The 23,394-nt window shown below is 45.1% G+C and overlaps 1 protein-coding gene across 1 annotated transcript in view; it reads left to right on the top strand.

Annotated features, from left to right (window-relative positions):
• The window catches only part of LOC126234244 (uncharacterized), an 818,625-nt gene that overhangs the window by 724,076 nt on the left and 71,155 nt on the right, over nt 1-23,394 (top strand). The window contains exon 3 of the mRNA XM_049942937.1: nt 3,330-3,456. Coding sequence (XP_049798894.1) covers nt 3,330-3,456 — 127 coding nt within the window. The remainder of the gene's footprint in view (nt 1-3,329; nt 3,457-23,394) is intronic.

Below are 23,394 nucleotides of genomic sequence, written 5' to 3'. Positions count from 1 at the left end.
ACTTATTAGGTCGTAGCTCTTGCATCAAACGGTTCCTGGTATTATCACAGGCTCTCTGAGAAAAGTGTAATTGATGCAGAAGCCTAGCGATGTATTATAATATACCTTAATGCAATGAATTTCAAAAAATGTTCAAATGTGTGTGAAATCTTATGGGACTTAACTGCTAAGGTCATCAGTCCCTAAGCTTACACACTACTTAACTTAAATTGTCCTAAGGACAAACACACACACCCATGTCCGAGGGAGGACTCGAACCTCCATCGGGACCAGCCGCACAGTCCATGACTGCAGCGCCTCAGACCGTTCGGCTAATCCCGCTCGGCTGTAATGAATTTGCACATGGTAAAAAAAATGTGCAGTCAGCATGCATCAAAAAATATCTGATCGACCTGAAATGTAATTTATTATTGAAATTTCGGAAAAGCACTTTTCAGGAGGAGTCGGAAAACATATTACTCCCCCCCCCCCCCGGTCACACACACACACACACACACACACACACACACACACACACACACACACACACACAACATACATCTTGCGTATTGACCACGAGGAGAAAATTGGAGAAATTAGAGCCAATAAAGAGGTTTGCCGACAATCATTCTTCCCATGCACAATTCGCGAGTGGTGCAATCAGATAGTGGTACCGAACGTATCCTCCGCCACACACCATTAGGTGGCTTGCGAAGTTTGATGTATACGTAGATGTAATATGTGGTTACATATGAAATTATTAGTATATCACCGTAACCATACAAAACAGATAGGAGAAATACCTTTCTGTATATAAGGTTACACAGTGAGTTTCTCATTCAGAAATTGTTTGCGAGAAGGTTGTATTACGTTTCGTGTAAGAAAAGGAACCGTCTACCAGCACTTGTTGCAACTTGTGATGAGCAGAATCCCGTTCTGTCGAGAATATGGTTTATCGTTCCGCGATATTGCTGCTAGCGTTCGTAGGGGTCCCATGACTGTGATCTGAATACACTTCAATGCTGTGCATGATGGCGATAGAGGACCTGAGAGGAAACCCATACTCGTTTGCTTCGCTCGGCCCTGAATGACAAATGTGTGTGAATTCCTAAGGGACCAAACTACTGAGGTCATTAGTCCCTAGACTTAGAACTACTTAAACCTAACTAACCTAAGGACAGCACACACATCCAAGCCCGATAGAGGACTCGAACCTCCGGAGCAGGGGCCACGCCGTCCGTGACATAGCGCCTCAAACCGCGCAGCCACTCCGCGCGGCCCCTGAATGACCGCCGGCCGCGGTGGCCGAGCGGCTGTAGGCGCTTCAGTCCGGAACCACGCGACTGCTACGGTCGCAGGTTCGAATCCTGCTTCGGGCATGGATGTGTGTGATGTCCTTAGGTTAGTTAGGTTTAAGTAGTTCTAAGTTCTAGGGGGACTCATGACCTCAGATGTTAAGTACCGTAGTGCTCAGAGCCATTTGAACCATTTGAACCTGAATGACCGTACGGACACGTCACGTACCTCGAGTAAGAAAGTGGGTATGTGTGGAGCCAGACCAGTATCAACGAGGGCAGTACAAGGAAGTCTAGAGCATCACGAACTGCGACCATTGTTACAGTTACCTTTGACGCGTCAGCAGGAAGGTCGAAGCCTTAAGTGGTTCGATGAACGGCAACACTGCAACTAACAGTGGCACAACGTCGTCTTTTCAGAAGATTCCTGACTCTCCTTACAGTTTCAGACCCTGAGGACAACGAACGTTGCCAGATTGCATTCTTCGTCGTCATATGGGCCCAGCAAATGGCGTGCTAGTGTTGGGTGGTATAGGGCAAACAAAAAGATCAACTTTTGGTTCGCAAAGCTACTAATCTTGACAGCAGCTACTACATTTCTGACGTGTCCTGTGTTCGAGGTCTCCGTGAAGTTATGTTTCAAGAACGTAAAGGAAGACTACATGTTAGCCATACTGACCTGACCTAACACGGTGCACAACGTGATCTCCAAAGTCACTCTTTCACTGGAATCAACTGGCCATGCGTTGCGGAGTGGCTGCCACCATTTTCCAGCCGCTACGACTGATAAACTCTAACACGAAACATCGTGGACATGAAACGTATCCGTATCTTTATACTAAGATGGTATCTGTGATACTATCGGTGACCATGCAGCTCGTCAGAATGAAATTACAATGAAATGAACACCCTTAGCTGCTTACAGGCGTTGACATACGTCAACGGGGACAGATGAAAATGTGTGCCCCGACCGGGACTCGAACCCGGGATCTGCTGCTTACATGGCAGACGCTCTATCCATCTGAGCGATCGAGGACACAGACGATAGCGCTGCTACAGGGATTTATCTCTGGCACGCCTTCCGCGAAACCCACATTCTCAACGTATTGTCCTACACTACTTCCGTAGTGCCCCAGCCCATTATACTCATTACTCGCGGCGCGTTGCCGATTCCAGTAAGAGTTCGGGCACTGTTTGTGCATTCGCACAGAAGAAGAAGATGGTCAAGTGGCCGGTGAGCCTTAACCATATTGATACTAAGATGGTATCTCTTCTTGCGGACATGGGGCACTACGAATGTAGTTAGGTTAGGTTAGTGTTGTTTAACGTCCCGTCGACAACGAGGTCATTAGAGACGGAGCGCAAGCTCGGGTTAGGGAAGGATGGGGAAGGAAATCGGCCGTACCCTTTCAAAGGAACCATCCCGGCATTTGCCTGAAACGATTTAGGGAAATCACGGAAAACCTAAATCAGGATGGCTGGAGACGGGATTGAACCGTCGTCCTCCCGAATGCGAGTCCAGTGTGCTAACCACTGCGCCACCTCGCTCGGTACGAATGTAGTGTGGGACAATACGCTGAGAATGTGGGTTTCGCGGGAGGCGTTCCAGCGATAAATCCCTGCAGTCGCGCTCGGTGGCTCAGATGCATAGAGCGTCTGCCATGTAAGCAGGAGATCCCGGGTTGCAGTCCCGGTCGGGGAACACATTTTCACCTGTCCCCGTTGACGTATGTCAACGCCTGTAAGCAGCTAAGGGTGTTCATTTCATTGTAATTGTATCCGTATCTGTCATCCTGCCTCTCACCGACTTGATGCCCAGCGAGGCTAGGGCGATTACTGCTGCCACAGGTGGCAGCCCTGTCTGCTAAAGTATGTACACTGCCAAAGTACCTGAAAATTTTATCACTGATTCGTCCTACTATTCTGTATAAGCCCAACGAATAAAATTTTGTTATTCGCTGTATTTGCTGGTGTTTTAATTTGAATGTCTAGCAAGTAGTGTAACCATTTCGGCTTCGCGCTGAATATCACGTGGCGCGCACACGCCTGTTGCAGGTGGCTCGCGCCGACCCCTGCGAGCTGTGCCTGTGCCTGGCGGGAGACCTGTTCTGCTGGTGGCAGGACTGCCCCACGGCGTCGCCAGCCTGCAGGCAGAGCCCCGCCTTCGCTGCCGCCTGCGCAGGTCAGTCGCGCCGACGTCTGCACCCTCACCGGAGCCCACCTTCTTACGGCACGGCTCTCACTGAAACTTCCTGGCAGATTAAAACTGTGTGCCGGGCCGAGACTCGAACTCGAGACCTTGGCCTTTCGCGGGAAAGTGCTCTACCAACTGAGCTACCCGTCCTCACAACTTTACTTGCGTCAGTACCTCGTCTCCTACATTCCAAACAAGGTATTGGCAGAAGTCGTGGGGACGGGGCGAGAGTCGTGCTCGGGTAGCTCAGTCGGTAGAGCACTTGCCCGCGAAAGGCAAAGGTCCCGAGTTCGAGTCTCTGTTCGGCTCACAGTTTTAATCTGCCAGGAAGTTTCATATCAGCGCACACTCCGCTGCAGAGTGAAAATCTCATTCTGGAAACATCCCCCAGGCTCTGGCTAAGCCATGTCTCCGCAATATCCTTTCTTTCAGGAGTGCTAGTTCTGCTAGGTTCGCAGGAGAGCTTCTGTAAAGTTTGGAAGGTAGGAGACGAGGTACTGGCAGAAGTAAAGTTGTGAGGACGGGGCGTGAGTCGTGCTCGGGTAGCTCAGTTGGTAGAGCACTTGCCTGGGAGAGGCAAAGGTCCCGAGTTCGAATCTCGGTCCGGCACACAGTTTTAATCTGCCAGGAAGTTTAATATCAGCGCACACTCCGCTGCAGAGTGAAAATCTCATTTTGGAATACTAAGTCTATTCGAAAAGTAAGTCCCGATTAATCGCGAAATGGAAACCACTATGATAATCGGAAATAGTTATCTGCAACAGTTGGCTACAGCTTCCAGCCACTGCTCTAAGTAGTCACCACTCCGACTTAGACATTTGTCGTAGCGTTGTACCAACTTCCCAATATCCTCGTCGTAGAAGGCAGCCGCCTGTGCTTCCCGCCAATTCTCTACGCTCATCTGTGGCCCGTTATCTGTGCGAAAATGTTGTCTTCATAGCCAGTAAATAATGTGAGCAAAGATGAAACACACACGGAGCCAATTACGGGCCGTAGTGGGGTGATCAAACACTTCCCATCGAAAACGCTGCAGGAGCATTTTCATTGCCCCTGCAGATTGCGACCGAGAATTGTCACGAAGTAGGAACCGTATGACAGTTCTGTAATGTGGGCTGCATAACATCAGGCGAAATCTCTCGCCAGGACCTCATACTTGGCGGGAGACACTATTTTCTACGCATTTTTATGAGCTAACCATACGCTCAGAGCTGAAAAGAGCGAAGTGATGCAACCTACAGACATATTAGAGACACATATGTGCAAAGCTTTACCAGATTTTCACTGTGGTTTCCGTTTCTTGACCGATCGGAACTTACTTTCCGAATATCCCTCGTATACGCGATAAATATACAGTGCGATTTTTGCGATACGACGCAGAAGCAGCCTGTATTGGTGGAGCGCATAGAGACATAGTTGGAGCGATTTAGTCATATCGTACTGGAAAGGCACCTACACAGCTCTCCGTTGTATCGCCCGGTGCAACACGGAATGCTGGTTGCTGCGTGGGGAGGGAAATTTCAACTCATCTCAGGTGGCTCAAAAAATTGTTTCATGTATGTGAAGCAATGCTATATCTGTCTTTGTACTTAGTTTCTCAATAAAACTTTTACAATTCGCGTAAAAAATTCCTCTGTTTTGGGATTCTCTTGTCTTCCGTGTATAGAATATTCCTCATTCTATTTTGAGGAAACTATTCGATGAAAAAGCAGTTGAGTTCTTATTGAATCTTAGTCTGTAGTCGCTACCCTGCTTACATTCGGTGCATTTTACATCATACAATTCTGTGTAGCAAACGTAGCTAACATACCGAAATTGGTTTTAACCTTACATTGGTTGGTTGATTTGGGGGAGGGGACTAAATAACGAGGACATCGGTCCCATCCAATTAGGGAGGAATGGGGAAGGAAGTCTGCCGTGCCCTTTCAAAGGAACCATCCCGGAATTTTCCTGAAGCGATTTAGGGAAATCACGGAAAACTTAAGTCAGAATGGTCGGACGCGGGTTTGAACCGTCGTCCTCTCGAATGCGAGTCCAGTGTGCTAACCACTGAGTCGCTCGGTCTTTAACGCTAGAAGCAGATTCCACTGTAGAGTAAATACTTGACTCATTTGGAAGTTTAACAAAGAATTTCGCCAAACAGCATTGCAAATTGAGAAGATATTTTATTTTATCATCGCTACCAGTTTCGACAATTCATTATGCCACCTTCAGGCCCCATATGCACCTCTCAGGTGTGCTCAGCTGCAGTCATGTTTTTTAAGGAAGCACTTGAGAATTCACAGTCCAGAACCAAACCGCCCCAGTACGCCAATATCAATTATGTTTTACAGTTGCATATGGAGCCTGAAGATGGCATAATGAATTACCGAAACTGGCAGAGAAAATAAAATAACCCTCAATTTTCATGACTGTTTGGGGAATTTTTTCGTCGAATATTTGACCTACCGCTATTCCGCGTCGACAATGAACCGGCAGAGACTTTTGGAAGTTGTCTCTAAATTCCGAAATCCAATCTTCACCGAGGATGTAGAGCATATACACTCCTGGAAATTGAAATAAGAACACCGTGAATTCGTTGTCCCAGGAAGGGGAAACTTTATTGACACATTCCTGGGGTCAGGTACATCACATGATCACACTGACAGAACCACAGGCACATAGACACAGGCAACAGAGCATGCACAATGTCGGCACTAGTACAGTGTATATCCACCTTTCGCAGCAATGCAGGCTGCTATTCTCCCATGGAGACGATCGTAGAGATGCTGGATGTAGTCCTGTGGAACGGCTTGCCATGCCATTTCCACCTGGCGCCTCAGTTGGACCAGCGTTTGTGCTGGACGTGCAGACCGCGTGAGACGACGCTTCATCCAGTCCCAAACATGCTCAATGGGGGACAGATCCGGAGATCTTGCTGGCCAGGGTAGTTGACTTACACCTTCTAGAGCACGTTGGGTGGCACGGGATACATGCGGACGTGCATTGTCCTGTTGGAACAGCAAGTTCCCTTGCCGGTCTAGGAATGGTAGAACGATGGGTTCGATGACGGTTTGGATGTACCGTGCACTATTCAGTGTCCCCTCGACGATCACCAGTGGTGTACGGCCAGTGTAGGAGATCGCTCCCCACACCATGATGCCGGGTGTTGGCCCTGTGTGCCTCGGTCGTATGCAGTCCTGATTGTGGCGCTCACCTGCACGGCGCCAAACACGCATACGACCATCATTGGCACCAAGGCAGAAGCGACTCTCATCGCTGAAGACGACACGTCTCCATTCGTCCCTCCATTCACGCCTGTCACGACACCACTGGAGGCGGGCTGCACGATGTTGGGGCGTGAGCGGAAGACGGCCTAACGGTGTGCGGGACCGTAGCCCAGCTTCATGGAGACGGTTTCGAATGGTCCTCGCCGATACCCCAGGAGCAACAGTGTCCCTAATTTGCTGGGAAGTGGCGGTGCGGTCCCCTACGGCACTGCGTAGGATCCTACGGTCTTGGCGTGCATCCGTGCGTCGCTGCGGTCCGGTCCCAGGTCGACGGGCACGTGCACCTTCCGCCGACCACTGGCGACAACATCGATGTACTGTGGAGACCTCACGCCCCACGTGTTGAGCAATTCGGCGGTTCGTCCACCCGGCCTCCCGCATGCCCACTATACGCCCTCGCTCAAAGTCCGTCAACTGCACCTACGGTTCACGTCCACGCTGTCGCGGCATGCTACCAGTGTTAAAGACTGCGATGGAGCTCCGTATGCCACGGCAAACTGGCTGACACTGACGGCGGCGGTGCACAAATGCTGCGCAGCTAGCGCCATTCGACGGCCAACACCGCGGTTCCTGGTGTGTCCGCTGTGCCGTGCGTGTGATCATTGCTTGTACAGCCCTCTCGCAGTGTCCGGAGCAAGTATGGTGGGTCTGACACACCGGTGTCAATGTGTTCTTTTTTCCATTTCCAGGAGTGTATTATTACCACCAAGTTTCAAATCGTGTTATGATCATTCAAAGATAAGGGATATAAGAGCTCGTACTGAGGCGTTCACACAGTCGTTTTTCCCTCGCGCGATCAGCGGGGAATATGACTTTGACGGGAATTGTGCCCTCCGCCACACACCGCTTGGTGGCTAGCGGAGTATATATGTAGATGTAGACGCTGGCAGCGACCCGCCACACGGGAGGCTACTGCCGCCTGCTTTGTCTGCTGCTACTTTTATCGCTCCTGTGGGAACACGAGTGCTGCGTGGATAACTATCACTTTGTGTGACTCTACTGCAACATGTCGTCTCGCACATCGTATCACCTCAGCGAGAACAGTGCCTACCACCACCCTGCTTCAACCCACAAGTGTGATAGGATCGCTGTTGTTCTCTATACACATAAATGATTTGGGGACAGGTTATTTGTTGATGATGCCGTGGTGTACGGTAAGGTGCCGAAGTTGAGTGACTCTAGTAAGATACAAGGCGACTTAGACAAAATTTCCAGTTGATGAATGGCAGCTAGCCCTAAATGTGGAAAAAATGTAAGTTAATACGGATGAGTAGGCAGATCAAACCTGAAATGTTCAGATCCAGTATTATTAGTGTCCTGCTCGAAACAATCAAGTCGTTTGAATAACGTTTCAAAGCGATATGAGATGGGAGAATTTTAGGAAAGAGTGGTTCACCTGTAAAGGAGACCGCATATAGGAATCTGGTGCGATCTATCCTTGAGTACTACTCGGGTGTTTGGGATGCGTGCCAGGTCAGATTGAAGGAAAACATCGAAGCAATTCAGAGGCGGGCTGCTAGATTTGTTACTGGTAGGTCTAAACAACATGTAAGTGTTACGGAGGTGCTTCGGGAACTCAAATGGGAATCCCTGAATGGAAGGCGTCGTTCTTTTCGACAAACACTATTGAGAAAATTTTGAGAACCGTCATTTGAAGCTACGAGAAATTAGGACTCATACAGAGGCAAACAGACAGTCGTTTTTCCCCTCGCTCTATTTACGATTGGAAGAGGAAAGGAAATGACAAGTAGAGGTACAGCGTACCCTCCGCTGCGCACCGTACGGTGGCTTGAGGAGTATCGTTTTAGAGATAGAAGTAGATGAAGTGCACACGGTTCCACTTTGTTCTGCTCATTCTCCAGCACTACAATTTTATTTAAAATCTGAAGGACCTTCACTGGGTGAGAAGGATTTCAGGAGGAAGGAATATGTTCGATAGGGTTGAGGGTAATGGGTAAAAAAATAAGAGCACGTTAAGTTGGATATTATGGAGATTAAGGTAAGTGTTGGGTTAGACAGTGGGAAGACAGATGATGGGAAAGACAGAGGGTGAGGAAGAGTTTGGTGTGTGGGTAAGGTAATGGTAACGAGAGGAAAGGGATGGGTGGAGGGGGGAAAAGGGGAGAGGAGCCTTGATGTGGAGAGGGATAGGTACGGAAGAGTCAAAGATGGTAGGAGGGGCATATATTACTGTTTGGGAGAGGGAGTGGTTGAATTCTCTTTGGGACAGAATATGGAGTGTGTGTAGGTGTAGCGATGTTGGGGTATGTTTGTAAATGAGCGGCAGCATACCAGGGGTAGTGATCAGAGCGGAGACAATGAGGTTATTGAAATCTAGTTTGCAGGTAGTATAGGAGATGGAGAGGTGTTAGATTTTAATGACGAAAGGTAGGAATTTGATGAAATAGCACAGGACCCATGTGAGATGTGAGGGGAGGTAGACGGATGCTTAGAAAAAGAGCTGGAGTGCATAACGTTCGACGGTTTGGAGGGACTTACAGATCTTTCCTGGGGAGGATAACAGTGCATCATTTTCATAACAGAGGCTGGGTCGGATCAGGGTTTTGTGGTGTGGAGAATAGTGGACGAGTGTAATCCCCAAGTACGGCCAGTTGTTTGTGTTAACCGATTGTGGGCTTTCTTTTGGATAGTTAGTAGGTGACGTTTCCATAGTAGTTGCTGGTCGATGGTCAGTGCAAAACATTTTACTGTATTAGTTAACTACATAGATAGGGTGGTCGTAAGTGGTAAAGTAAAAGTTATGGAGACGAGGTTTGGCAGAGGTTGATCTCGAGGAGCCATTGGTTGGACAAGGATGTAAACTCATTGAGCTAGTTTTGGAGGGATCGTTGGGATTTCTGGAGCGTAGAGCGGAGAGCAAGGAAAGCGGTGTCATCAGCATACTTAGGGAGGTGGACTTCTGAAAGTGGTAAAGGAGAGGAGATAAAGGAGAGGAGAAGGGCGGAGTCTTGGGGCACTCCTGCAGTGGGAGGAAACGTACGGTAAGACGAAGACATCCTCCGTTCCACAATATAAAACACGCGATGAGTGTTCCGCGCATGTGTGAAGGTCGTAACAGACTGACCACACTACGGTGCTGCAGCCCCGTCGGTAAAACTGCGGAACTCAGCTGTCCAGAGCGTTGCCGCTTGCCGTGGTCATCAGTATGTCGTCTTCACTTAAAGCATTTCTTGGAAATGAAAAGGTACTACACATTATCCAACTGGTAGCCTCAGTCACGGTTCATCAGACATTCCAACATCCGTATTTCCACAGATTCCAGAAAGATGTTTCTGCGGCCAAAAATTGTTTCACCGTATTCCATTGAATTTCCGATGCAGATATCATGTTCGCCAATAGCAGACTTGCTTGGTTACAATAGCAAGTGCAATGTTAATGTGGTTTTGCCCTTGGTTTTGCCTGTATAAGCTATACCACACAATAACAAATTTTCTTCACTGATTCCAACAGGTAGCAATTCTCAGATTCTCTTTATCAACTTATTGGTACTTGGTTTTAACAGAAAGCGCGTCGTTAAACTGCCTGGCAGAATATCCGTTTTCTCCTAACACTGTGTTTATGTGGGCAACCTCTCTGGGGAAAACTACATTCATCTGTGTAAGCTCTGCGTATAAGCGTTTTAAGCACACCCATAGTTTGCGAAGGGTGAAGAGAGCTCGGCGATTTTGTCTTTTTGACTCATCAGTCATCTGACTGGTTTGAAGCGACCCTCCACGAATTCCTCTCCTGTGCTAACCTTTTCATCTCAGAGTATTACTTGAAACTCAAGTCCTCAGTTACTTATTGGATGTATTCCAATCTCTGTCTTCCCCTACAGTTCTTACCCTCTACACCTACCTCTAGTACTATGAAAGTTGTTCCCTGATGCCGTAACAGGTGTCCTATCATCCTGGCCTTCCTTCTTCACAGTGTTTTCCACATACTCATTTCTTCGGCGATTCTACGGAGAACCTCATCATTCCTTATCAGTCCACCTCTTTGATGCCCTTCTCTTTAGGTTTTCCCACAATCCATGTTTTGAAGCAAGTGTTTTCAGAATACTGAAAGTGTTCGCGTTAAAAAAGGTTTGTGCCAGGTGGGTTCCCAGGATTTTGACAGTGGCTCACAAAGAAACAAGAAAAACGGTATGCAGCGAACTTTGGGAACAGTACGAGAATGGTGGAGATAAATTTCTTGGAAGAACTGTGACAGGTGATGAAACATGGCTCCATCATTTTTCACCGGAGACGAAGAGGCATTCAATGGAGTGGCATCATCCAAATTTACCCAAGAAAAAAAATTATTCAAAACCACACCGTCTACAGGAAAAGTTATGGCTACAGTGTTTTTCGATTCCGAAGGACTCCTGCCTGTGGACATCATGCCAAGTGGAGCCACCATAAATTCTGATGCATGTATGACGTCACTGAAGAAACTTCAAGCTCGACTGAGTCCTGTTCGACCACATCGGCAAAAGCAGGATGTTTTGCTATTTCACGACAAAGCACGGCCACATGTCAGTCTAAAAACCATGGAACCGATCAAAAAACTCGGATGGACAACACTGAAACACCCCCTTTACAGTCCTGACCTGGCTCCATGTGACCATCATCTCTTTGGGAAACTGAAAGACTCTCTTCGTGGAACAAGGTTTGAAGATGATGAATCCCTTGTGCGCACTGCCAAACAGTGGCTCCAACAGGTTGGTCCAGAATTTTACCGTGCGGGTATACAGGCGCTGGTTCCAAGATGGCGTAAGGCAGTTGAGAGAGATGGAAATTATGTGGAGAAATGAAAATATTGTTCCTAAAGGACGTATCTACACACTGTAAAACTTTCAAACATGTAGAATAAAAGATGGATTTTAAAAAAAGTAGTGTACATTTCTTTTGGAGTGACCCTCGTACTTCTCATTATTTTCGTCTTTCTTCGATTTACTGTCAATCTATATTCTGCGCTCATTAAACTGTTCATTCCGTTCAATGGGTCCTGTAATTCTTCTTCTCATTCAGTGAAGATAGCAATGTCATCAGCGAATCTTATCATTAATATTCTTTAAGCCCGAATTTTAATCCTGTAATTTAATCTTTCTTTTATGGCAATAGGGGCGACAGACTACATCCGTCTCTTACATCCTGTTTAATCCGAGCACTTTGTTGTTCGTCTCCCACTCTTATTTTCCCTCTTGTTCATATTTTACTTTACTCGTCTTTCCCTATATCTTACCCCTACTCTTCTCAGAATTTCAAATATCTTGCACCATTCTACATCGTCGAACGATTTTTCTAGGTCGACAGATTCGATGAATTGTCTATTTTCCTTCAGTCTTACTTCCACGAACAACCGCAAGGTCAGAACTGCGTCTCTGGTGCCATTATCTTTCTTAAAGCCAAACTGATCATCAACTAAGGAACCTTCCGTCTTGTTTCCACTCTTCTGCATACTATTATTCTCAGCAACTTGGATACATGAGGTGTTAAGCTGAGTGTATGATAATTCTCGTACTTGTCAGCTCTTGCAGTCTTCCGAAAGTCAGATGACATGTCGCCAGATTTATACATTCTACACAACAACGTGAATAGTCATTTTGTTGCCACTTCCCCCCCCCCTCCCCCCCCCCCTGATTTTAGAAATTATGATGGAATATTATCTATACCTTCTGCCTTATTTGATTTTAAGTCCTCCAAAGGACTTTTAAATAAAGACCCTAATATTGAATCCCCTGTTTCTCCTCTATCAACCCTGTTCCTTCTTTCGCCACGTCATCAAACAAGTACCCACCCAATACAAACCTTCAACGTACTCTTTCCACTTATCTGCTTCCTCCACCGCATTTAACAATCTAATTCCTATTGCACTCTTCATGTTATGGGACTTGCTTTTAATTTAACCGAAGGTTGTCCTGAGTTTCCTATATGCAAAATCAATCCTTCAGACAATCATTTCTCTTTCGATCGCTTACATTTTTCATGTTGCCATTTCGCTTTAGCTTCTCTGCACTTCCTGCCTGTTTCGCTCCTAAGTTACTTGTATCTCTGTATTCCTGAGTTTCCCTGAACATTTTTGTACTTCCTTCTTTTTATCAACCAGTTGAAGTATTTCTTCTGTTACCCATGGTTTCTTCGCAGCACCGTCTTCGTACCTATGTTTTTCTTTCCCGCTCATCTGCGATGGCCATTCTAGAGATATCGATTCCTCTTCAATGGAACTGCCTAATGAGGTATTCATTATCGCAGTAACTATAACCTAAGAGAACTTCAAGCATATATCTTCATTCATTCGTCTTTCCGTATGCCACTTCTTTGCACATCGTTTCGTCCTGACTAGTCAAACTTCAGAATACTCCTAATCATTACTAAATTGAGCTCTGACTCTATATGTTGCTCCTGGGTACGCCTTAGAATCCAATATCTGATTTCGAAAACTCTGCCTGACATCTGCCCGTATCTCCTAGCCCTTTCCAAGTATTTCTCCCCCAGTTGTGATTCTTGAAGAGTATTCTCTGTTACGGGGTGAAATTTTTACAGAACTCAATTGGTCCTTCTCCTCTTTCACACGTACTACCAAGCCCATATTCTCCCGTAACCCTTTTATCTACTCCTTCCCTACAACCGTATTCCAATCCTCCATGACTATTAGGTTTTCATCTCCGTTTACGTACTGAATTATCTTTTCAATATCCTTATGCACTTTATCTCTTTATCTTCTGCTTGCTACGTCGGCACGTATACCTGAACGATTGTTGTCGGTGTTGGTTTGCTGTCGATTCTAATGAGAACAACCTTATCACTGCTTGCTATTCGTAACGAATCCTACTTCCGTTATACCATTTTCTGCTGCTGTTGATATTACCCTATACCCTTCGGAACAGAAACCCTTGTCTTCTTTTCAGTTCAATTCACTGAGCCCACTATACCTATACTGAGCATTTGGATTTCCGTTTTCAGATTTTCTAGTTTCCCTACCACATTCAAACTTCTGAAATTCCACACCAGTCTCTTTTAACGTTATCCTTTCATTGGTTATTCGATCTTTTTCTTAAGGTCATCTTCTCCCCCGCAGATCCGAATGGAGGACTATTCCGGAATCTTTTGTCAATGGATATGACACTTTTTTCAGTTACAGGCCATATATCCTGCGTATACGCAATACGTGTCATTAATGCAGTAGTTTTCATTGCCTTCAGTATCCTCATGTCGTTGATCATTGCTGATTTTTTCGCCTTTTAGGGGCAATTTCCCACCCCAAGGGCAAGAGAGTGCCCTGAACCTATGTCCGCTCGCCCGCCGTCTTTGATAAGGCTACTGGCAGAGTGAGAGCGACTTCTTGTGCTGAAAGTCTCTGGCCGCCATTGCAAAGACAACTCTGTATGAATAGGCTGATAATAAACTGAATGCTCCAGAGAGCTATCGCTCTTCCGTCTATCGAGAACATCCAGGAAAGGCAGACAACCATCTTTTTCTAAATACACAGTGAAGGGATGTTCCTCTGAATGTAGTCGAGGTGATGTAAAAAGTACATTAATTCACACTATGAAAGTATCGTCTACATACAGACCAAATAAATTTGTTCCGGGACGCTCTTTCCTCATCCGATTATCTGTTCAACCACAGATATTTTGAGCAGACTGTCGGTATCGCCATGCTGTAGCCCTTTCTCTGTCCTGGTTACAACCATTGAAACGTGCGACATCCAAATTGCTTAATAAATGTCTATTCTAATATAAGAGTTGTTAAAAATACTGGAAGCAAGGAATTTTAAGGTACAGCAGTGCAGCATGGCTAACAGTCCACCATAGAATTTTTTGTCTTTCGTTAGGAAAAAATGTCATTTGATCGCTTCTCGAAGTGTGTTTAATAACTTTTAGCTGGGACAGTTCTCTTTCTGTTGTAACATTGACTAGCAGTACACCATCCGTCCAAAACGCTCTGAGACTGATTTTATTCCTGGCGTATAAGCGACGTCGGCGCAGTAATTACACTGGCAGATTGAATAAACAACTGTAATCAACAGATGTGAATCCGACGAAACAGTTGTGAACAGGCAATTTTTAAGTAGTGGTCGTACGGCCGTGTCAACGTTGTGTGCTAAAGTCGGCAAAGGAGCAACTAATTGAACATCCCTACGTAAAGTGTTCAAGTCATACTCCAGTATGTTGTGGAGAAAAGTGGGCGCAAAGTTTGTTCCGCAGACTTCGATTACATAACAGAAACAATTCGTGGACACCGGCTGCAACTTGATTGAAGCGAAAAAAGCGGGCAATTTTTTTCTGTAAAATTCATCATTGATGTCTAGGCCTGGTGTTATCAGTACGAACCTTCCAGAAAACTAAGACGTGAAAAATCGGTCTCTGGTGGTTCATCCAGACCGAAGAAGGCGCGAATGTGACGCGCGAGTTGGTCTCTTCTGAAAGTTTCACATTGTTGAATTAACTTTCTGTTTATTAATCCAGTCTTGAAATTTTCTAGACTGATCGAATATTTTTCTTCCATGAGGACAGCGACGTGCGGCTCGCTTCATCTCCTTCCCCAAGCTGCCTCTTAGCTGCTGCCAACTTTTGTCCTAACCCCACCCCCTCTACCTCCCACGCTTTCAGCTTTCAAACAGCCATCTTTAAAAATCTGACAGCTGGGAGGCGCTGACGCATTGGCTCCGGAGAGGCTGCTCAGGAACGCCTACTTTCTCTCTTGCGTTCCCTTTTGAAGCCGTCTTTCCTTAGCTCTCAATAAACAATGACTTCACGTCAACTAAACTTATTTACTCGCTCCTAATTTTCCATTCATCATCGCTTTGACCGACGCAGTAAATTTTCCCTGAGCATACCTACTCGGGATATAAAACAATAAACTGGTAGCCAAGATCGCAGGAGTTCTTTTTATTCCATGACTTTTCGCAGGAGTTCTTTTTATTCCATGATACCAGTTTCGGCGAAACTAAAGCCTCCATCATCGGATCTTAGGACACGTACAGGTTACAACATCAAGGCAGGCAATGGTGATATTAATACACTCCTGGAAATTGAAATAAGAACACCGTGAATTCATTGTCCCAGGAAGGGGAAACTTTATTGACACATTCCTGGGGTCAGATACATCACATGATCACACTGACAGAACCACAGGCACATAGACACAGGCAACAGAGCATGCACAATGTCGGCACTATTACAGTGTATATCAACCTTTCGCAGCAATGCAGGCTGCTATTCTCCCATGGAAACGATCGTAGAGATGCTGGATGTAGTCCTGTGGAACGGCTTGCCATGCCATTTCCACCTGGCGCCTCAGTTGGACCAGCGTTCGTGCTGAACGTGCAGACCGCGTGAGACGACGCTTCATCCAGTCCCAAACATGCTCAATGGGGGACAGATCCGGAGATCTTGCTGGCCAGGGTAGTTGACTTACACCTTATAGAGCACGTTGGGTGGCACGGGATACATGCGGACGTGCATTGTCCTGTTGGAACAGCAAGTTCCCTTGCCGGTCTAGGAATGGTAGAACGATGGGTTCGATGACGGTTTGGATGTACCGTGCACTATTCAGTGTCCCCTCGACGATCACCAGTGGTGTACGGCCAGTGTAGGAGATCGCCCCCCACACCATGATGCCGGGTGTTGGCCCTGTGTGCCTCGGTCGTATGCAGTCCTGATTGTGGCGCTCACCTGCACGGCGCCAAACACGCATACGACCATCATTGGCACCAAGGCAGAAGCGACTCTCATCGCTGAAGACGACACGTCTCCATTCGTCCCTCCATTCACGCCTGTCGCGACACCACTGGAGGCGGGCTGCACGATGTTGGGGCGTGAGCGGAAGACGGCCTAACGGTGTGCGGGACCGTAGCCCAGCTTCATGGAGACGGTTGCGAATGGTCCTCGCCGATACCCCAGGAGCAACAGTGTCCCTAATTTGCTGGGAAGTGGCGGTGCGGTCCCCTACGGTACTGCGTAGGATCCTACGGTCTTGGCGTGCATCCGTGCGTCGCTGCGGTCCGGTCCCAGGTCGACGGGCACGTGCACCTTCCGCCGACCACTGGCGACAACATCGATGTACTGTGGAGACCTCACGCCCCACGTGTTGAGCAATTCGGCGGTACGTCCACCCGGCCTCCCGCATGCCCACTATACGCCCTCGCTCAAAGTCCGTCAACTGCACATACGGTTCACGTCCACGCTGTCGCGGCACGCTACCAGTGTTAAAGACTGCGATGGAGCTCCGTATGCCACGGCAAACTGGCTGACACTGACGGCGGCGGTGCACAAATGCTGCGCAGCTAGCGCCATTCGACGGCCAACACCGCGGTTCCTGGTGTGTCCGCTGTGCCGTGCGTGTGATCATTGCTTGTACAGCCCTCTCGCAGTGTCCGGAGCAAGTATGGTGGGTCTGACACACCGGTGTCAATGTGTTCTTTTTTCCATTTCCAGGAGTGTAGTTGCCTATAACACGCAGGTAGCCGGCGCGAGTGGCCGAGCGGTTCTACGCGCTACAGTCTGGAACCGCGCGACCGCTACGGTCGCAGGTTCGAATCCTGCCTCGGGCATGGATGTGTGTGATGTCCTTAGGTTAGTTATGTTTAAGTAGTTCTAAGTTCTAGGGGACTTATGTCCTCAGCACTTGAGTCCCATAGTGCTCAGAGCCATTTGAACCATGTTTGAACACGTAGGCTGTACTCGGGATGTACAGCTATCTCATCAGATCTTTCATGATTATTTCGATAAAGTTTGTGAAAACCAATCTGGAAAATATCAAGGTAATTCTACTAACATTAAATGAAGTAAGATTTTGTCAGAAAACTGTCAGGTTGTAGTTTACCGCCAAGAGTTTTAGGCAAGAGCTGGTGGTAAAATTTCTTTTTGAACAACCAGTTTCGGTCCACGGAGCATTATCAGGTTCATAAAAGCATTTACAACAACATATTAGGTGACATAAAATCAATGGCGCCAGGTAATAAAATCCTTAAATTCGACACACTTGCTGCACCGTAATAGAGAAAACAGTGTCAGATTCATGAAGTTTATGACGCCATTGATTTTGTATTGCCTAATATCTTGTAAATACTTTTATGAACCTGGTGATGATCCGTTGGATCAGAATTCGTTGTTCAAAGTAGAAATTTTAACACTTGCTCTTGGAGATAATTCGTGACGTACTTCAGATAATTACAAACTGTAGGGCACCATCTTCTGAAAACATTTCACATCCTCAGTGTAATCTTCAGTACACATAAACTTGTCTCTGTTGCTTCACATTGCATAACAGTTAACCCGATGAAACTTGGGACATCATCTCATGCATTTCTAACCTTGAATACACTTCACGCTTTTTGTCTGGTATATTTCACCGTCTTAGAACTTCATCAAACTGACAGACTCATTTATCGAAAACAACAACAACATAGATAGTAGCGATCATTCACCCTCCCTTCAACAATTACCAATTCTGTCCTTCTGTTATATCTAACTGCCCCCAGTAATATTATTGTAGTAGCTGCAGAGGTGAAAGTCTCGAGAATCTCCACATTCTGTTTTGTTTCACCAGATCGACTATCAACACGCTGGAACTCCACAAAACACTACTCAGTGTTCCAGCAGACTCTTGCTCCATACCATACAAGTCATTGTTGCTTTTAGTACAGCATCTCCAGGTATGCCAGGAACCTGTTCCCGATGGTTCGTGGTGACGCTTTGCCTGAATTTCCAAGGTTTGCCAATCTGTGCGTCTGGACCAGTAATAGAACCCTACGTTGTTCTTGTTGAGAAGTCCTTGTTTGGGGATACTGTGGCGACGCGGTGCTTCGCAAAGATCCACTCTCCTGGTGGTGAATCTCATCTCAGACGCACGCCTCCTTGAATTCTCTGAAATGTCGTTTTCAGCCGGAAAAAGCTATAGAAAAACGGCTGTACACTTCGTAACCTCAAGTGGCACTGCATTTGTTTTGTCAGTGGAATGAATAGTTAAATGAAAGTATTTGTGTGCGTAAAATTTCACATTGTTACTACAGGCTCCCATAGACCACTTACTACCAAGCTTTACTCTAAACTGTACAAAGTCTGAAAAGTTCAAACACACACACCCACACACACACACACATCTCACTCATAACAGTAGCCAATTTATGTTAATCCTTCACCGAAAGTTTACTAACGGATTGTTCCTTTTAACACTACCCGCTCTAATGTTGTTAATATTAGTCTCATGGAACAAGATGTTCAGATTCGCGGAGTAAGCAAACAGCACGCGGAATTACTTAATTCAAACATTAATAAAAGTTCTGAATTTCACTCTGTGTTTTAAATCGGACTCCCTTCCACACTTAACGGCACTTCTCAAACACTTTATTGCTGAAATATCACAATATTAATCATTTTCAGTTGAGCACGTACCAGTATGTCTGATCACTATGAGATTCAAGCCACGATTCTGCTCATCTCTCTAGACAAAGAGCCTTCTAGTTCCACAAAAAACGCTCGAATATGCTAATTTCTGAGAAACATCACAGCCAATCGGAATGGAGCGTCAAACCCGCTCAATCCCGCGCATATATACAAAACCAATCAAAATTTGTCACTGAATCAGAAAGGTGAAATAACAAAAAAAGGTCCTGAAAGCCCACAAATACAAAAGTAATTCCCTCTTAACAAAACTACTTTAACAAATTATAATCTCATTTCCCCAGTACCATAAACGGGTGAAACAGTTTATAATAAATTCCCCGGTGCGAATGACTAACACACATGTCATTCGCTAACGCTCCTCACGTGACCTGTTACTCAAATGTATAGTATAAAAACTTTAAATAAAACAGTACTTCAATATTTCACATTCACACCTTCTTTCAATACCATAACGAAACACAATAATAGTAGTAATTAATAAACAATTAGAAAATTAAAGAAACAAAACCGGGAGTAAAATTAACGATACTTTGACTGCAGCTCCAACAGTGTCCGTCAGCTAGTGACTTCTTATCATATCGCACAGAAACTACGTAAACTCGATCCATCTGACGCCACCTGTCTTGCGCGTTACTCATACTGCACGTCCAATCATTATGCAATGTCCCACTTGAATAGGCATGATGCGAGTTGCTACGCCTCAGTACGTGTCTAGCCTTCTTGCCATACAGTTTTCCCTGATTCCATTTAGTCACAATTGGTTCTGAAGTCACCAAACAAAATACATGTGTGATCTATCGGTATGATGCAGTCCGACGGACTGTTATACACTGCAAGGTCTACACTACTATTATGAAAAGTGATAAAAATTACACTACCGGAAAGAAACGAAACACCATCAAGGACAAGATCATCTTATTAACAAATGATGTGAGAGGTGTTTTATCATTGTAGGTTTATACGTAACAAATTCTAACCTAATGAAACACACATGTCGCAGTACAGGGTGCTCAAGCAATCACATTAGTACACAATGTACCCCCTTCAGGTACATGCGGTCGTGTATTCTCGCATGTAAACTATCACAAAGGTGCCAAATGGTATCCTGCGATAGATTGTCCCAAGCATCTAGGACCCTTTGTTGCAATGACGTAATGATTTTTCCAGGCTCTGGAGAACGAGTAAGTTCCCGCTTCACCATGTTCCATGCGTGTTAAATTGACACCAGATGTGGTGATCTTGCTGGTCAGTGCAGTTGTTGTACACCACGAAGAACACGTTGCGTCTCCGTAGTCGTATTTGGAGGTGAATTGTCCTGCTGGAAAAGCACATCACCTTCCTATCGAACAAATGGCAGTAGAACGGAGATAATTATCTGATCAATTTTACATTACTCTGCGGAAATACCAGATGTCATCGCTAACTGTAGCTTATGGCCCCTACAGAGTGAAGTCTGCGATGGGGTCTGTGTATCGTGTGCTAAAACACTCCAGATTAGGCCGCTCACCGCGTCATCGCCATAAACAAGTGTGTTCATCACCTGTGTACAGACAGAACCTACTCTGAACGCAATCCTTGAGTGCGTTGTGTGGTGTCACCGCCAGACACCACACTTGCTAGGTGGTAGCCTTTAAATCGACCGCGGTCCGTTAGTATACGTCGGACCCGCGTGTCGCCACTGTCAGTGATTGCAGACCGAGCGCCGCCACACGGCAGGTCTAGAGAGTCTTCCTAGCACTCGCCCCAGTTGTACAGCCGACTTTTCTAGCGATGGTTCACTGACAAATTACGCTCTCATTTGCCGAGACGATAGTTAGCATAGCCTTCAGCTACGTCATTTGCTACGACCTAGCAAGGCGCCATTATCATTTGCTATTTATCTTGTGATGCATGTACCGTCAGACCGATGTTTACCAATTATGGATTAAAGTTAAGTGTTCCAGAAGCTACGAACTTTTTTTACTAGACTCAACTCCTTTAACTGTTCCAGACCTCACGCCAGCCTGCGTGAGCTTAAACGCGTGCCTTTCGGCTACCTCATAGTGGCTTGGCTGTCTTGCCAAGTCACAACACATTGTAATTTTTCCGGGAATGTATGTTTAAAAATGTGCAGCAAACTTCGGTGTAGGAAGCGTAAAGAATTCTCATTACATTCCGAATTCAAAAGAGTATTGGATTAAAGTTGTCTGGTATAATAATTCACAGAACTTGTAAAACTGTTTACTACTTATCTTCGTCTCTTCTTTGTAGGTTTCCTCGATGTTTCTCAGTGGCACATTATGTCTAGAGTAATGTTTCCTGTTTAAAGAGGACAAATCCAGACTCATGATCTTCAATTTGCATTGACTTTAGTAATGACTGATTGTGAAACTTATTGCAATGATTGATTGTGAAACTTTTTCTCATTATTATTTCAATCTTTAAATATTTCCTTTTGAAGAACACATCATTACATGCAAATTCTTGAATAATTACAAAAAAAAATTTCAATAACATGTCCACCTTAGCACCATATCGGCTCAAAACACACCTTTTTCGACCACATATTACGAAACTCGTCCCATAACCACTGAAAATGCGCCATAAATTCAAAGAGATGTTGTTTGAAATCGATCTACACAAGCAAAGAGAATTTTAAATGTAATTTCCGATTTTGATGACTGACATTATAAAAGTTATAAATGATCATAAAAAGAGAAGAAATAGTAATAATGGATATTATTATGGATATTTTTCAAAATTACGAGTATACAATAAGTTTGACAAATTTTTTAATATGACAATCCTCTATTAGGAACAACTTTACATTATATATTTTATGTTTGAATACAAACCAATTATACTTAACCATCCGGTTACACGTAAACGAAAATTAAAAAAATAATAATGTGTAAAGATTGTCTTTGGCTCGGGTGGTGACATGACTGTAAGTATCGCGTTGTACACAAAAAACTAAAAGTGTACCAGCGACCAGTCCCACTGAAACACGTACGTTCTGTGTGCTTTTTCTCTTATAACGTTCAGGTAATTGCAGACAAAGCATATTTCGCTTTGTGATATCAAGTCAAGCATTTAAGCAGATCCCTTAAATAATTCAGTTATTTAAAATATTTGTAACTTGCTAGGTTGCTAACTACAAACGACCATATCTGTATTCGCGCCACACGGTGTTTAAATTCAGACTTGCAGTAGCAAACAAACACAAGATATTAATAAAAACAACAACAAAATCTGTTTAGTCATTTCGTTATAAGACAGAGAATATCTTGTTAAGGACTTTATAGCTAGTCATGATTATCGTTTATCAAGTATGCATAAGATCAAAGAACAGAAAACACAGACAGAATAATAATTCAAGTTAGTCATATCTCAAAGTTTTCAAGTTTTTTCTTCGGAGCCAAAGTATGGAATATTTAAAAGAGCTACTGAATAGAATGGACGGCCTACTCAGAATAGATTAAAATGATAGATGAAGTAATCTAAGCTAAAGTGATGAAGAAAAGTAAAGAAAATTACTGTTTAACGACCCGCTGACGTCGAGAGAGACAAGGAACAAGCTAAGTTCGGGGAAGAATGGGAAAGGTAATCAATCGACCGTGATCTTTCAAAGGAACCATCTCGGTATTCGTATTAAGTTATTCAGGGAAATCATCGAAAATCTAAATCTCAATGACCGGACAGGGATTTTAACCGCAATCCAGTGACTTGTCACTGTGCCACTCAGCTTGGCTAAGTGAAGAAGAGTCGTATGAGAATGTCACCGCGGTGTGCTCGAGATCACACTAAGTACAATAAGTGAAAGAACCGTGGGAAATGAGGAGCGAGATTAGACAGGTTGGCAGATGCAAGAGGTAAACCACGTATGCATTGGCACAGGAGAATAATGCTTTCTTCAGAAACGAGCGTCACTTGTATCCAAAGGACTAAGTAACAGGTTATTGAAACTGTACCTCTGGGAAGCACAACCGATCGTAAGGGGAACTTAAGTTATGTGAATACAAGGAATCTTAAACAGAGAACTTGTGTGTGGCATCCAGAAAGGTGCTGGTGGGGACAGAAGAGAGCCGAAGTTGTCAGAACAAAGGAAGATTAGAATATATAAAGCAAAGGGGTGAAAATATTAACAGAAGATATGAAGAGAAGGAGGTTGAATTAAACTCAGTCAAAAACCAGGCCACCTGAAATAAAACAATGGCATTGAACTAGAGTAGTAGCAATAAAGTTTCGTTAGATTTGCATGGAAAGTCCTGCAGGTATACGAGCTAG

Source organism: Schistocerca nitens, chromosome 2, assembly GCF_023898315.1.
Source record: "Schistocerca nitens isolate TAMUIC-IGC-003100 chromosome 2, iqSchNite1.1, whole genome shotgun sequence".
In the NCBI taxonomy this organism is placed as follows: Eukaryota; Metazoa; Arthropoda; class Insecta; order Orthoptera; family Acrididae; genus Schistocerca; species Schistocerca nitens.
This window is presented reverse-complemented; position numbering and strand designations above follow the sequence as displayed.